A 17,460-nucleotide genomic window follows, 5' to 3' on the forward strand; every position below is an offset into this window, starting at 1 on the left:
AGCAATTTCATCATGTAAAGGGGCCTTGAAAAGTTCAATATAGGAACAATTCAAGTGTGTGCTGTCGTGCTTTAAGGCACTTCTCTACTTGATCTTGCTGCAACATTGAGAGCTCTACTGATATGTTTAGACATAGTATCAATACTAGAAATAAAGTAGCTAAAAGAATAACTTCCCTTCAGCTCTCATGTGGAGCAACGGTAGATTAACTACAATTTTAAAATTATATTTGCAGTAATAAGCATTTCATTTGGTCTAATGAGAGTAGAGATTAATGGTTTTACCAAGGCACACCAATCAATATTGGCTCCATACTTGGATGTGAAAGCCATTGCATGCATAACAATTACAGATTTCTTCAACAAACCTAGGTATGAAATAAAACATTTAGTCCACACTTAAATGTTCTGAATTTTCTACCCACAAGTAAAGCACTTACAGTGGAAAATAAATTCTATCTACTTCATGTATAATGATAAAAGGCACAAGATATTGTAACACACCATTAACATATTGTTTGCCTTTGCTCCGTGACCTTTTGGTCAGCTATGTGGTCTTGTCCAATCTACACCTTCTCCTTTGTTATCTCTTGCCCCACCCCCACCTCACTTGTTTATAATCTGTGACTTTTCTAATATTTGTCAGTTCCGAAGAAGGGTCACTGACCCGAAACGTTAACTCTGCTTCTCTTTCCACAGATGCTGCCAGACCTGCTGAGTGATTCCAGCATTTCTTGTTTTTGTGTCACAAGATATTGTGTTGGACATCCAAAGAGTAAAAATAATCTATTAGATCAGAGTTATCCCTCTGCAATACTAGGATTTGCATATTTTGTTTAAAATTTATTGACGGTGATAAAAGGCTCAATGTGTTATTTAAAATGAAGTTAGGAATGTCAAACCAATAACCAAAATGTTCTCTCATCATTAATCAGAACATGCCTGCCTGGGAACAGAATTGCTTAGTTTCAGCTGGACAAACTTTTGCCATTATTCAAATTAGCAACTAGGTGGAACGATGCATCGAAGCAAAGCCACAGAGGAGCTGATAGAAAAAGGTCATGGTGTCTTACGGAGTCATATATCCTGCTGAAAATAGTATCAAAAGTGACTGCTTCTGGCAAGAAGTGCAAGATCCTTGCAAGCAGAAAACAAAGTAATTCTTTAGGATATTAGTGGAACCTATTTTTTAAAATCTCACTGCCCTTTAAAAGAGGTTGCTATAATCTCATCCTTGCGTTTACCTCTGCCTATCAAAATATATTACATTTTGATGGTTAAATGGGAAATTCAGCCCATATAAACCAGCACAACTCTATCAAACTTAGACAAAATTGTACTTCTGAAACTGAAGTGATAAGTTCTAAAATTAAGTTCTACCATTACATGTTTCATCTCATTTTTAAAAAAGTGTTTCCACTGATATGGCTATTTATAACCATATATAAAGTATCATTACAATCTACAATTTAATAATGACCAGAAATCTCTCTATTTGAAATAATAAAAAAAAATACACTTGGATATATTTTAATGAGTTATTTTTAATGCAACAACCACATTTTGAAAAAGCTCTACCATTTTAAAAAAAGAAATAATTTCTCCAAGGCTTTCAAGTTGCTGATATTCTCTCAGGTTTACCCAGTTCTCGTGACAGTTATATCAGAAGCCAGTTTTAGATGAATGCTCATTATGCTTTGCTGAAAGTTTTCTTTGAGTCAGAGTTAGAACAGCACAGGGTACTAAAGCCAGGCTCCCTTGGCGCGCCAATCGCCTGAAAGGAATTCCTGAAATTCCTCCTCTTCATCAGTGTCAACTTCATCACCACCTTGGGATTGTCTGCCTTTCAATGCTGTAATCAGTCGTTGTTTTACAGTCTCTTGGCGATCTCGCAAGTGCTCTATACGTCTGTAGCACATGCTGTAGGAAAATAGGAAATCATTATTAGAAATAAAATCTAGTATGGAAAGGGCAACTACTGAAAACACAGCAATCTATTTACAAAGTGTTCTTGTGCATACAGAAATAAAGCCAGCACTAAATTGACTATTGTATTACCAAAATAAATCAGGTAATTGTCAGGAAATGCACTATAATAGATCCACATTCCAATGTAAAACAATTCCTTCAAGAAAAGAGAGTAAGTAGTGGGTAGAAAAAAGGAGAAATAAAAAAAAAATCATTTTAACATCTGTTTGTTTTATCAACTGCCCATTTAAGGGCAACCACCAAGGAGCCATTAGACCCTAGTCTGAGGAAGCCAAATACACAGCTGATTTGCCTACATTGCCAATCCTGGTTGGGTTAAAGATAATCTCTGCTCACATTATTGAGCTCAATATTTCTTCTCACACTAGTCCACAGTTCATCGAGCTGTTCAAAAAAATATATAATTTTTTTTTAAATAACTACAGAAAAAATAAAAACTGGATGTCAAACAAAATCGAATTCTTTGAACACCTGATTTCTGGTCAGGGCGAGGGGGTGATGATCTGAGAGGAGTGATAAACACATACTGACAGTGCACAAATATAACAAGCAGAAGGAATCTGCTGTCCTCACATTGCTGTGTTTCAGCTGGCTTTCATTATTATGCCAAGCAACAGGGGCTGCTTTAAAAAAAAACAATTTTTACCATAGCCATTCCCTACTCCATCACACAAATATAAGGGTATTTTGTAATAATATACAGGAAAGAAATTGTTTTTAAATTTGAGTTCTGAAGCCTGGCATTAGTGCTATAAATTGTATACTGCACTCTGACAGTTTCATGCTGATTCAAATAATCTTAAACTGAAACATGCTTTTTTGGCATTGGTACTGAATATTCATTCAAGAAACAATTAACCAGAAGAAAAACCTTATACAGGGAAAGATTAGGTAAATGGGATTAGAATAGATATTTCTGATGTAGATCTAGCACTTGCATAAGCACAATGGCCTGAATGGTCTCCTTCTATTCTGACACTTCTAAGATTTCAATCACAGTTCAAAGACCTTTGTGTAGCATATCATATGTGGTCAGTGTAATGCACAACAGGGATTTCCAATTAAAAGTGCTCTCACCATATCCTTATGGCAAAAGATTAAAGAAGTGATGCTAATTCAAACAGCTGCAATAAAAGTTATGTTAGAGCTGTACAGAGCTCTGGTTAGACCTCATCTGGAGTGCTGCATTCAGTTCTTGGTACCGTACCTCAGGAAGGATTTATTGGCCTTGGACAGAGTGCAGTGCAGATTCACCAGAATGAATACTGGGGCTGAAAGGGTTAAATTGAGGACAGATTGCATAGTCTAGGCTTGTATTCTTTTTTTATTTATTCGTTCATGGGATATAGGCATCGCTGGCTAGGCCAGCATTTATTGCCCATCCCTAATTGCCCTTGAGGTGGTGGTGGTGAGCTACAATCTTGAACAGCTGCAGTCCTTGGGGTGTTGGTACACCGACAGTGCTGTTAGGAAGGGAGTTCCAGGGTTTGGATCTAGTGACAGTGAAGGAACGGCAATATAGATCCAAGTCGGGAGGGTGTGTGACTTGGAGGGGAACTTGCAAGTGGTGGTGTTCCCATGCATCTGCTGCCCTTGTCATTGTAGGTGGTAGAGGTCATGGGTTTGGACGGTACTGTCAAAGGAGCCTTGGTGAGTTGCTGCAGTGCATCTTGTAGATGGCACATACTGCTACCACTATGCATTGGTGGTGGAGGGAGTGAATGTTGAAGGTGGTAGATGGGGTGCCAATCAAAATGTACAAGATTAAGGGGTGATCAAACTGAATTGCTTATGATTAAAAGGATTTGAAAGGGTAGATATACAGAAACTATTTTATCCTAATGGGAGTGTCCAGAATAAGGGGGCATAACCTTAAAATTAGAGCAAAAGTACAAGGCTGCTCAGGCATGAAGACAGAAAGCACTTCCTCATACAAAGGATAGTGAAAATCTGGACCTCTCCTACCCCAAAAAACCATGGCGGCTAGGTCAGTTGAAAATTTCAAAGCTGTGATTGATCGATCTTTTGTTAGACAAGGATATTAAGGGATACAGAACCAAGGTCAGTAGATGGAGTTAAGGTTAAGATCAGCCACGACCAAATCAAATGGCAGAAAAGGCTCGAGGGGCTGAATAGCCTGCTCCTATTCCTATTTTCTGAAGTAAAAGTGAACTATCCCAAAATAAGTGTTGACATTTTCAATTAGAAGATAGATTTTGCAATTACATTGCACTTTTCATACAGAATATCCAAAAGCCCTTTATAACCAATGAAGTACTTTTGAAGTGCAGTTACTGTTGTCAAGCAGCCAATTTGCATATAAAGTCTCACAAAAAAGCAATGAGATAAATAACCAAATACATTGTTTTAGTTATGTTGGTTAAGGGATAAATGCTGGTCAGGATGCAAAGAGAACTCCCCTGCTCTCCTTTGAATAATGCCATGGGATCTTTTACATTCATCTGAGGAAGCAGATGAGATCTTGGTTTAATTGTTCATCTGAAGTACAGCATCTCCAAGAGTACAGCACTCTCTCAGCACAGCACTGAGGTGCCTAGATTAAATGATCAAGTCTCTGGGGTTTGAATCAATAATTTTCTGACTCAGAGAGAAGAGTACTACTACTGAGCCACAGGTAACAACTACCTAGAAATTTAATCTGAATTAATATTCCAATTAAAACTGATAATAAACTCTATAAACAATTGTAAAATATTAAATTTTGTAGCAATACTAATATAATAAAACAAGCGAGTTGAGAATCGAGTGCTTCAAATATATGAGGGACTGAACACCCAAAGTTAATATACTATTTTATAAAATTAAGAATGCTCCTTGGTCTTAAATTAGACCATTAATACTTCCGATCAGCGATTTAACATACTTTCAACTTTTCTAGGACACTAAATAGCTGTGCACTTGATTTCTATATTATTTAAAGACATTAGTCACACAGAAACAACCGAGTCCATCCAGTCTCCCATCCCATTATCCAGGCCACTGCCAATGTCATTTACAACAGTGTAATGTAATGCCAGTCATAAGGCCAATTTGTAAATTACCTTACCTACCATATCAAGGATACAGGCCCTAAACTGCAGCAAATGCTTGACTCATTATATACTCAAGGAATTAACAGAGGTGCCATTAATCACAATAAAGGAACATTTCCTTCTTCCATCCTGTATCCAACATCCCCCCGCCCCCTTCCTCAGTCACCCAACTAATAGCAACATTACTTCCAAAGCTGGCACAGAATAAAAAATTCTCCACTATTCCTTGTTTTTTTTTTAAATTTTGGACATTGTAGCATTTAAGAATGCATAGATTAGAGTGGAAAAAAGAGAGACTATTTGGCCATTCAAGCCCATCCCACATTCTACTAAAGTTATCCCTGCTATAGCAACTGTTGATTCCGTACTTTAATACAAATCCCCTTCTTCCCAGAAAAAAAAAATCAAACAGTGCTATTAATATTTATGGCATTTAAACCCTTTAACAGCCTTCCCTCATGACCATTTTTGCTTCAAGGATAAGCTCCCTCAATCTGATTCTGCAGCCACTGGATCACAAACCTGGAACTGAAGGGCCTGTTTCAGTGCTGTATCTCTAAACTAAACTAAACTAAAGCCTGGCTACCCAACTTCACCTGCTATGTGGGATGATGGGGAGCTTTGTGACCTGACATACTGAAATTCTAGCCGACTTACTGCCCGTTTCACTCGTGCCAGACAGGTGCTGAAGATTCCTGGCCCCACTGTTTCAATATGATGTATATGCGGTGGTAGGGAAATCCAAATTTGTGAGGTGTTGAAGTAGGGCTGGAGGGTTCACCTAGATGGATGTTAAAGGGAGAATCACCATGGAAGAAAGCTGGGAAACGAAGAACAATCAGAGTCAATTCCTGAGTGCTGTGGCATGCCTTGATTGGTCCCAGGAGAAGTGAATGAACCCTCAAGGGTCCTGTAAAGTATAGGGTACTCTTGGATGGATGTAAAAGTCAAACTGGGAGTGTTCTGTTGAGATTTTGCATTTAAAGTATACGTGATTACAAATTATAGTGTTAATTTAGTAGAGCTTGCTATGTTTAACTCTTGTTCAGTAAAGGTTCTTGTTTAAAATGTAAAACCTTGCAGTGTAATTCTTTCAGATAATAACTAGGAGTGTGAATTTTGTTTTTAAAATAGTTACGGGTCTCTAACAGAAATGCAGCAATTTATTAATTTAAAAGGCTTATGTGGGAAATCTAAAGGGGGAGTACTTTATATGCATTTTAGAAACTGAACTGCCTTCATTCCCTTTATGTGCCTTCTGCTATGTCCTTCTAGCAAAAAGGTTCCTTCAAGAGCGAAAATGCTGAGGATCCCCTCTTGCCTTTTTACAACTAATATTAACAAATTCAATATGTAAAATCGTACTTTTTGTTAAAACAATTAAAGCACATGAGAATCCCAGGATGAAAGTGAGCAGCTGCAAAAAGAAAGGAAAAACTGATTAAAGCTTGGTCACTGCTAAGGTACCCAGGGCTCTGCCTTACCATTAGATACCTCATCTGTTTTGAAAATAACTCCAAAGATGGCATCTAGTGGCAATGTGCCACGACTGCAAGTATTACCCCATTTAAAACCAGTATCAGAGCAGGGCACGGAAATTCAAACAGCTGAGCATTCTCATCACTGCAAAATTCTGGCTAAGTACTCGACCAAGTTCAAGGCATCTGTTAACAGTGTAATTTGTCTCCCTGTCATAATTCTGCATTATCTGCATATTTTGATATTTGATTTCTGGAAATGACTTTCTTGCTAATGTATATGTGGGAATATGATACCTCTATATTGTCCAAGTTACAGTAATAATAACACCTGCAACAAGCTAGTCACAGATCAGAGTCTATATGTTTAATCAACAGAATTTTGGCCTATTCATCTAGAGGAAGATTTAAGAGTCAGGGTCAATTAACTGCTTGTTGTCACAGCCTTCCAATGCACTCATATTAATTTGTTACATGCTATATTAATTTAAATAAATGATAGTTATAAACATTATTGAGTTGATTGCATAAGTAAATTAAGTCTGTAGACAGCAGTTATGTTCAACGTGATTTATATAACTTGCAATACTGCAGTCCATCAACAGTATACTTTGTCGATATACTTAAACTCACTGAATCTTGAGCTTTCTAAGCAGGTTTTCTGAATACTAAGCGCAGAATCTCCGCTTCTAGTCTAAAATAGTGCCAAGGTACATTGTAATGTGCTCTCTTCAGTATGCTACAGAAGTACTTCTTCATATATTACTTTAAACGATATAAGCTGCTCCCTGCAGTAGAACACACAAAAAGTCATTGTCTATGATACAGTTTGTAGCACAGGTAGAGTCCTGTCTCCCTGGCTGAAACAGGGCTTCATGACAAGATGGCAGCCAAATCAGAGAAAGTGACAGTAAAATAATAAATCAAAAGCACAAATCTCCTCTCCAATCTAAATATTCTATCATTTTGCTTTATTTAGCATTTGGATGAATGATACAAAAAAAAAACAAAGTTAAAAAGATCCATCACATAAATTTTCAACAGAGTGTGCTTTCATTAGCTACACAACACAATTTGACAATATCTATTTTCAGGTATTTTTTCTGTCTTGAAACTGTAGGTGCATAATAAGACTCATTGAAATTAGCCACAACTCTTATGTTGTCCTATCAGTTTGGAGTTGTAGAAAATGCTTCAGGTTCCTGAAATAATGAAATTATCTGCAATGGATACCGGGCAGATAACAAAGCAATAATTTCACAACGTCAGTATGGAAACACATTTGCTAGCACTACACTTAATTGAAGTCCTCCAGCACTGTCACACTGATGATATCAGTCATAACCTTAGCCTTGAAGGCACTCAGCTTTACTTAACTTTGTCTCCTTCTGCAGAAACCCTAGAGCTGCATAATGTAGTGGTATTTTAATATTCAATGTCAGGACAAGGAAAGGCACTTATGCAGATCTGAATTTAAAAATAAAAGAGCACACATTTATCTGCAATCCTAAAGAAGTGTTGAATGGAATGGTTGCAAGTGATTAACATAATAAAACTGAGAAATTGTAAAGATTTGCATACCTCTGACTTTCAAACGATAAACTACATAAATGCAACTTCTGATGGGCCATTATAGGGTGCAGGAGCTGAGGAATCTGGGTGTATAGGTGCATAAATGATTGAAGGTGGCAGGACAGGTTGACAGCGTGGTTAATAAAGCATACAGCATCCTAGACTTTATTAATGGGGGCATAGAGTACAAAAGCAAGGAAATTGTGTTAAAATTGTAGAGAAATTGGGAAAATTCTTGAGTCGATTATTTAGAAAAACATAATGCAATCAAACAGAGTCAACATGGTTTCATGAAAGGGAAATCATGTTTGACAAATTTGTTAGAGTTCTTTGAAGATATAACAAGCAGAGTGGATAAAGGTGAACCAGTAGATGTTGTGTATTAGGATTTTCAGAAGGCGTTTGAAAAGGTGCCACGTAAAAGGTTATTGCACAAAATAGGAGCTCAGGGTATTGGGGTAATGTGTTGGCATGGATTGAGGATTGGCTAACACACAGAAGGCAGAGTGTCAGGATAAATGGGTCTTTTTCAGGTTGGAAAGCCGTAACTAGTGAGGTGCCACAAGGATCGGTTCTCGGGCCTCAGCTGTTTACTATCTACATTAATGACTTAGAGGAAGGGACAGAGTGTAATGTATCTAAATGTGATGATACAAAAATAGGTGGGAAGGCATGTTGTGATGAGGACATAAAGAATTTGCAAAGGGTATAGATAGGTTAAGTGAGTGGGCAAAAATTTGGCAGATGATGTTCAATTTGGGAAAGTGTGAGGTAATCCACTTTGGTAGGAAGAATAAAAAGGCAGATTATTATTTAGATGGAGAAAGACTACAAAATACTACAGTACAGAGGGATCTGGGTGTTCTTGTTCATGAAACACAAAAGGTTAGCATGCAAGTGCAGCAAGTAATTAGGAAGGCAAATTGAATTTTGGCCTTTATTGTTAGGGAGTTAGAGTTTAAAAATAAGGAAGTCCTGTTACAAATGTACAGGGTGTTGGTGAGGCCACACCTGGAGTATTGTGTACAGTTTTGGTCCCTGTATTTAAAGAAGGATATACTAGCATTGAAGGCAGTTCAGAAAAGGTTCACTAGGCTGATTCCTGGGATGCAGGGGCTGTCTTATCAAGAACAGCTAAACAGGTTCGGCCTTTATTCATTGGTGCTTAGAAGAATGAGAGGTGATCTTATCGAAACCTGTAAGATTTTAAAGGGGCTCGACAGGGTAGATGTTGAGAAGATGTTTCCACTAGTGGAATTTGAACTAGGGGACATAATTACAGAATAAGGGGACACACATTTAAAACTGAGGTGCGAAGGAACTTCTTCTCTCAAAGGGTGGTGAATCTCTGAAATTCTCTGCCTCAGAGACTTGTGGAGGCTAGGTCACTAAATGTATTTAAGGAGGAGGTAGATAGATTTTTGAAATCTCGGGAGTCGAGGGTTAGGCAGAGCAGGCCCGAAAGAGAAGTTGAGGACTGGGACAGATTAGCCATGATCTTATTGAATTGCGGGGCAGGCTTGAGGGGCTTTTTTAAAAATTCATTCATGGGACGTGGGCGTCATTGGCTATGCCAGCATTTATTGCCCATCCCTAATTGCCCTTGAGAAGGTCGTGGTAAGCTGCCTTCTTGAAACGCTGCAGTCCATGTGAGGTTGGTACACCCACAGTGCTGTTCGGGAGTTCCAGGATTTTGACCCAGCGACAGTGAAGGAACGGCAATATAGTTCCAAGTCAGGATAGTGTGTGACTTGGACGGGAACTTGCAGGTGGTGATGTTCCCATGCATCTGCTGCTCTTGCCCTTCGCGGTGGTAGAGGTCGCGGGTTTGGAAGGTGCTGTCTAAAGAATGCCCTGCTCCTGCTCTTAGTTCTTATGCTCCAACACTGGTTCAGCCTGAAGTGGAGCAGTTCTGGGCGCCACACTTTAGGAAAGATGTGAAGGCATGAGAGAGACTGCAGGAAAGGTTCACAAGAATGATTCCAGGGATTAGGAACTTCAGTTACATAGATAGATTGGAGATGTTGTGCTTATTTTCCTTGGAGAAGAGAAGGTTGAGAAGAGGTCTGATAGATATTCAAAATCGCTCGTTTGCCGTTGTCAGCTGCCCCTCGATTCGAGGTTGACGTCTACTCAAGGTCACTAGTTTCTGCCATGCGCCTTCAGGTGGCTGAATAGGTCTACTCTCAACCACAGGTCTTTGGACACATGGGGCAGGACGTCTAATGAGGTAGTGGGATCCGGAGTGCAGGATTTGCTTCCTTTTCTTTCCTTCTCTACCGCCGCTCTGCCTCATCATTAAGGCATTTAGCATGATGCAGCTTGAGGGACAAGTTGCCGCCATTTTGAACGATTGCCAGCAAGTTTCTCCGTCATCAATGTCAATGCTGCCGTGCTTCAAAGTCTTTGAAGCGTTTGCTTTGTCCTCCCCTGGAACATCATGAGGAGTCTGGACAAAGAGAGGGAAAAACTGTTCTCATTGATGGAAGCATCGAGAACAAGAGGACACAGATTCAAGGTAATTGGTGAAAGAAGCAATGGCGACATGAGGAAAAACATTTTCACGCAGTGAGTGATTTGGATCTGAAATGCACTGCCTGAGAGTCTGGTGGTGGTAGGTTCAATCGAGGCATTCAAGAGGGAATTGGATTGTTATCTAAATCGGAAGAACATGCAGGGCTACAGGGAGAAAGTGAGGGAATGGCAATAGATAAACTGTTCTTAGAGAGCCAGCACAGACACAACGGGCTGAATGGCCTCCTGTGCTGTAACAATTCTGTGATTGATTATTTTTTGCCAATTCAACTCCACAGCACTAAGCCATCAATACTATATCTAAACGAGCACTCTTCAAGTGTAAGCCCAGATACCAAGTGTCGACAGGACATGACAGCGGAGTCCGATCCTACACTCAATCGATTTTCACATAATCACTTTACAGCAGAAATAATTAGATAGTAATCAGCAAGGGAAAATGGACTTATTTATTCTCCTCTCCAAGGGCTGAGGCAAATAGTAGCCCAGAACTGCCGCCATGCCTCAGGCAGGCTAATGTAGCAGAGACCATTGGCCACCATGCCACGGAAGGAAGCTGGAGCCGTGTCTTTATTTTTAAAATTGCACAAACCTCTTACTTTAAGCCTCAAAACATTAATTTAACAACTGTAGTATAGCGACATCACTTGTATCTCTCATTAAGACCAGGATAATCATTACATGAAACTTGTATTTACAGCAATTTACCAGAAACATGAGGGCAAAAAAGTTAAAACATTTTATGCAAGTTGATAGCAAGTATAATGTGGTTATTTTATGCAAATTTGCATACAAATAAAGATTATGAAAAACATATAAAGCTGCAAGTCTAGAACCACACAGGAACGGTAGCACTGTCGTTATATTGCTGGACGAGTAATCCAGAGGACTGGACTAATACAGGGACACGAGTTTAAATCCCAACACGGCAGCTGGGAACCTTAAATTCAATTACTCAAGAAAACCTGAAATTAAAAACTTAATCTCTGTAATGATGTTCATGAAACTACCGGATTGTCATTAAAAATCCATCTGGTTCACTGACGTCCTTCCATCAACACCCAGTCTGGCCTCTTTGTGACTCCAAACCCATAGCAATGTGGTTAACTCTTAATTGCCCTCTGAACTAGCCCAGCAAGCCATGTAACAAACTTCTACAAGAAAATATAATAAAATAGGATCGGCATCAACCTCAACACTAGATACAGTCAACCCTGCAAAGTTCTCCTCTCTAACATTCGGAGACTTGTCTGAAGCAGTTCCCGGACTAGTCCAGCAACAGCCTGGCATGGTCATACAGAATCATATCTTTCAGCCAATGTCCCAAACAACTCCATCACAGTCACCCCTTGTCCCATCGGCAGCACAGTGGTATACAGTTGGCAAGGATGGCTCTGGGAATCCTCAACATTGACTCCAGACCCTATGAAGTTGCATGACATCAGACCAAACGTGATTACCACCTGACACCTTCCTTCTTCAGCTGATGAGTCAGTATGTCTCCATATTAAATACAACTTCTAAGAAGCATAGAATGTACTCTGAGTGGGGGACTTCAATGTCCATTACCAAGAATCACTTCACAGCACCACTACTGATCGAGCTGGCCAAGTCCTGAAGGACATAGTTGCCAGACTGGGCTTGTGGCAGACAGTGACAGAACTAATAAGAAAGAAAAACCCACTTGACCTCGTCCTCACCCACCTACCTGCCACAGATGCATCTGTCCATGACAGTGTTGGTAAGAGTGACCACTGCACAGTCCTTGTGGAAACAAAGTCCCATCTTCACACTTAGGACACCCACCATCATGTTGTATGGTACCACCACTGTGTTAAATGGGATAGATTCAGATCTAGCAGCTTAAAACTGGGCTTAAAAAAATATGCACATAAATAGTATAATAGTAGTAAGAGGAGGGGTAGGGCCAATTAGGGACCAAGAAGGGGGTCTATACATAGAGGCAGTGGTCATGAGTACTTTCCATCTGTCTTTACCAAGGAAGATGATGCTGCCTAAGTCATCGTGAAAGAGGATGTAGTTGAGATACTGGATGGGCTAAATATTGATTTGATATAGAAAGGCTAGCTGTACTCACCAAGCTGATAAGTCATCAGGACCAGATGGAATGCATCCAAAGATGCTGAGTGAGGTAAGAGTGGAAATTGTGGAGGCACTGGCCATAATCTTCCAATCCTCCTTAGATATGGGGATTGTGACAGAGGATTGGAGAATTGCAAATGTTACACCCTTGCTCAACAAAGGGTGTAAGGATAAGCCAAGCAACTACAAGCCAGTCAGTTAAACCTCGGTGGTGGGAAAGTTTTTAGAGAAGATATTCCAGGACAAACTTAACAGCCACTTGGACAAGTGTGGATTAATTAAGGAAAGCCAGCACAGATTTGTTAAAGGCAAATCATGTTTAACTAACTTGCTTGAGGTTTTTGATGGGGTAAAAGAGGATTGATGTAGTGTACATGGACTTCCAAAATGTGTTTGACAAAGTGCCACATAATAGGCTTGCCAGCAACGTTGAACTAAAGGGACAGCAGCAGCATGAATATGAAGTTGGTTCAGTGATAAGAAACAAAGAGTAGTGGTGAATGGTTGCTTTTTGAACTGGAGGAAAATATATAGTGGGGTTCCCCAGGGATCGGTACTAGGACCCCTGCTTTTCTAGATACATATTAATAACCTAGACTTGGATGTACAGGACACAACTTCAAAATTTTCAGACGACACAAAACTTGTAAGTATTGTGAACTGTGGGGAGGATGGTGGTAGAGGACACAGACAAGCTGGTGAAATGGGTGGACACACAGCAGATGAAATTTAATGCAGAGAAGTGTGAAGTGATACAATTTGGTAGGAAGAACGAGAAGAGACAATATAAAACAAAGGGTACAATTCTAAAGAGGGTGCAGGAACAGAGACACCGGAGAATATATGGACACAAATCATTGAAGGTGGCAAGGCAGGTTGGGAAGTGATTAAAAAGGCATACAGGATCCTGGGCTACATAAACAGAGGCAAAGAGTACAAAAGCAAGGATGAACCTTTATAAAACAGTGGTTCTGCCTTAACTGGAGTATTGTGTCAATTCTGGGTACGTCACTTTAGAAAGGATGTAAAGGCTTTAGAGACAGTGCAGAAAAGATTTGAGACTGGCTTCAGGAATGAGGGACTTTAATTACATGGAGAGATTGGAGAAGCTGGGGTTGTTCCGCTCAGACAGTTGAGAGGAGATTTGATAGAGGTGTTCAAAATCATGAGGGGTCCAGACAGAGTAGATAGAAACTATTGCCATTGGCAGAAGGGTTGAGAAGGAGTTGGAATTTGTAAAGGTAGTAATTCAGGAGATCAGCATTCAGGGCATTTAATAAATCAAGCATAACTTCAGCAGAATTCAAACTTTGTGGAATGCCTGTGTGGCAAGCCTTTGCAACTACCTGTATTGATAGAAGACCTTTAAGAAATGCACCAAGGCACTTAATAAAATGGCAAAATTAATGAAACAGCAGTTGGGATTAGGAAGGGAAACTGAATCTAGGTCAGAGAGACATGTTTCAAGTAGACTTTTAAAGTAGGAGAGGTTTAGGGAGGGAATTTTAAAGAGTAGGATTGTGCCAGCTGAAGGCTGTGACATCAGTAGTGGGGACAAGGAAAGCTTATTTAGGGTAATGAAGCATCAGGCTGGAGGAGCATCAAATAGGGTCAGGCAAGGCTATGGAGAGATTTTCAGATGAGACAATCACGTTAAGGATCGATATGGTCAAGTCACATCTGGTGATTGATGACAATGTCTGTTGTGTGGCAAATGTACTAAGGTTTGCACCCTTTTGATGCAAGGGAGTGAAGATGGAGCTACAACACAGAGCAATGGTTGGGAGACTGTGATTGATTTGTTGGGAACAAGGGTATTAAATCAGAGGTGAGGGGATGGTTAAAGAGGTCAACAGACGTGGAAGGCTGCAGAGCAAGGGAAATTAGGAATTTGAGTCATTAAGCCAAAGTTGGAGATTAATCCTTGAGGAGCATCCAGCATGTGGCTGTATAGCAGGAGCTGAGGGCAATTTTGAGGGTTGTTCTCACCAGTGTGCCTGGTGAAAAGTACCAGCGAAGGGACAAAAAAGCTGCAGGGCCATTCAAGTGGGACTGAAGCCTGGGATGACATTAAGTGAGAAGGGAGGTTGTGGAGCAGAACTAAGTGGGAAGAGGGATCCAGCAAAATATTGTCTTTGGAAAGTGGGACTTTAAAGGTGGCATGGCTGGTTGAGGGGATAAGTCGAAGGGAAATCAGGGCCCAGGAAAAACTGAAAACAAAAGAAGGGGTAATGGAACTATACAGAATAACTAATAGCATGAAAGTTCTGATGAAAGGTCATTGATCTGTAACATTAACTCTGTTTCTCTCTCCACAGATGCCAGACCAGCTGAGTATTTTCAGTATTTTCTGTTTTTATCTCACTTAAAATCAGACTGCATGACTAGATAGATCAATGTTTTGATCTTGGGAGTTGAAAGGGAAACACAACCTTGTTACTGCAGTTGCTACTTTTAAAGTGCAGCACTTTTACTTCTAAATTTCCATCTTTCGTAGTCAGGTTATACAATTTCATAGAAATTTATGGCAAAGCAGGAGACCAACCCACCATGCCGATGTCAGCTGACAAAGCTATTCCACCTAACCCCACTTTTCAGCTCTTGGTCCGCAACCTTGTAGGATGTGGCACTTCCAGTGGATATTCAAATGCTTTTTCAATGTGATAACCATTTGTGCCTCTACAACCCTATCAGGCAATGAGTTCCAGACCCCACCCGCTGGTGAAAACCTTCTCAACCCATCTCTAATCTTTCTACCAATTAGTTTAAATCTATGCCCCCTTGCTTAATGACCTCTCTGCTAAGGGAAATAGGTCCTTCCTATCCACTCTATTTAGGCCCCTCATAATTTCAGACACCTTGATTAAATCATCCCTCAGTGTCCTGTGTTCCAAAGAAAACCACCCAGCCTATCCAATCTTCCCTCATAGCTAAAATTTTCCAGGTGTGGAAACATCCACGTAAATCTCCTCTGCACCCTCTCTAGTGTGATCACATCCTTCCTGTATTATGGTGGCCAGAACTGTACGCAGTACTCTAGCTGTGGCCTAAACCTGTGGTTCAAGCATAACCTCACTGCTCTTATATTCTATGCTTAAGCTCATAAAGGGAAGTATCCCATGTGCCTTCTTAACCACCTTATCTACCTGTCCAGCCACCTTCAGGGATCTGTGGACATGTACAGGTCCTTCTGTTTCTCTACACTTCTCAAAATCCTACCATTTATTGTGTACTCTCTTGCCTTGTTTGCCCTCCTCAAATGTATTACCTCACATTTCTCTGGTTTGAATTTTATTTGCTGCTTTTCGACCTACCTGACCAGTCCACTGATATTCTCCAGCAATCTACAGCTTTCTCCTCACTATCAGCCACACAGCCAATTATTGTGTCAGCATGATCAGCAAATCACGCCGCTATATTTAAATCTAAATCATTGATATACACTATGAAAAGCAAGGGACCTAGCACCGAGCACTGTGGAATCCCGCTGGAAACACAGTCTTCTAGTCACAAAAACACCAATCGACAATTACCCTTTGTTTCCTGCCACTGAGCCAATTTTGGATGCAACTGGGATTTACTTTTTGATCATTCAGTCATATGGAATGTTGTCAAAAATCGTGCTAAAATCCATGTAGACTACATCAAACGCGTTGCCCTCATCAACCCTCCTTGTTAACTCCTCAAAAAATTCAATCAAGTTAGTCAGACATGACCTTCCCTTAACAAGCCCATGCTGACTGTCCTTGATTAATCTGTGCCTTTCCAAATTGAGATTTATCTGTCCTTGAGAATTTTCTCAATAATTTGCTCACCACCAAGGTTAGACAAACTGGCCTGTAATTACTTAGTCTACTCCTTTCTCCCTTTTTAAACAATGGTACATCATTAGTCTTCCTCCAGTCCTCTGGCACCACACCTGTAGCCAGAGAGGATTGGAAAATGATGGTCAGAGCCTCTGTTATTTCTTCCCTTAGTTCTCTTAACAGCCTGGGATACATTTCATCTAGGTCTGGTTATTTATCTACTTTCAAAGATGCTAAACCCCGTAATATTTCCTCTCTCACAATGTTTACCTATCCAATATTTCACACTCCTCCTCCTTAACTACAATGTCTGCATTGTCCCCGTTATGTGAAGACATTGCAAATTATTCATTAAGAACCATGCCCGTGTCTTCTGCCTCCACACAGGTCTACTAATACGCCCTACTCTTCACTTAGTTATCCTTTCTGCTTTCTGTATTTATAAAACATTTTTGGGTTTTTCTTGATCTTCCTGCCACTATTTTTTCATGCCCTATTTTTTCTTTTCTAATTGCCTTTTTAATTTCACCCCTGCACTTTCTATACTTCTCTAGGCTTTCTGCAGTATTGAGGTCTCCTTCCCTTTTTAGTCTTATTCTGCTCAGTATGCTCCTTGACATCCAAGGCTTGCTAAGAATTGGAAGTCCCATCCTTTTCCTTCAAGGCAACATTTTTGTTCTGAACCCTCTTTATCTTCTCCTTGATGCCTCCCACTACTGCGACACTGATTTACCTTCAAGTAGCGGTTTCCAGTCCACGTTTGCCAAATCGTATCTTAGTTTAGTAAAATTGGCCTTTCTTCAATTGAAAACATTTACTCCTGGTCTAATTTTGTCCTTTTCCATAACTATGCTAAATCTAACATAATTATGATCTCTACCATCAAAATGCTCTCCTGCTGATACCCCTTCCACCCTGCCCAGCT

General features: G+C 40.0%; 1 protein-coding gene across 1 annotated transcript in view; it reads right to left on the minus strand.

Annotated features, from left to right (window-relative positions):
- Nucleotides 1–1,525: 1,525 nt before the first annotated feature.
- Nucleotides 1,526–17,460, minus strand: part of znf830 (zinc finger protein 830) — a 112,184-nt gene continuing 96,249 nt past the window's right edge. Inside the window, exon 10 of the mRNA XM_068010730.1 lies at nucleotides 1,526–1,919. Coding sequence (XP_067866831.1) covers nucleotides 1,742–1,919 — 178 coding nt within the window. The 3' untranslated portion in view covers nucleotides 1,526–1,741. The remainder of the gene's footprint in view (nucleotides 1,920–17,460) is intronic.

This window comes from Heterodontus francisci, chromosome 2 (assembly GCF_036365525.1).
Source record: "Heterodontus francisci isolate sHetFra1 chromosome 2, sHetFra1.hap1, whole genome shotgun sequence".
Classification (NCBI taxonomy): Eukaryota; Metazoa; Chordata; class Chondrichthyes; order Heterodontiformes; family Heterodontidae; genus Heterodontus; species Heterodontus francisci.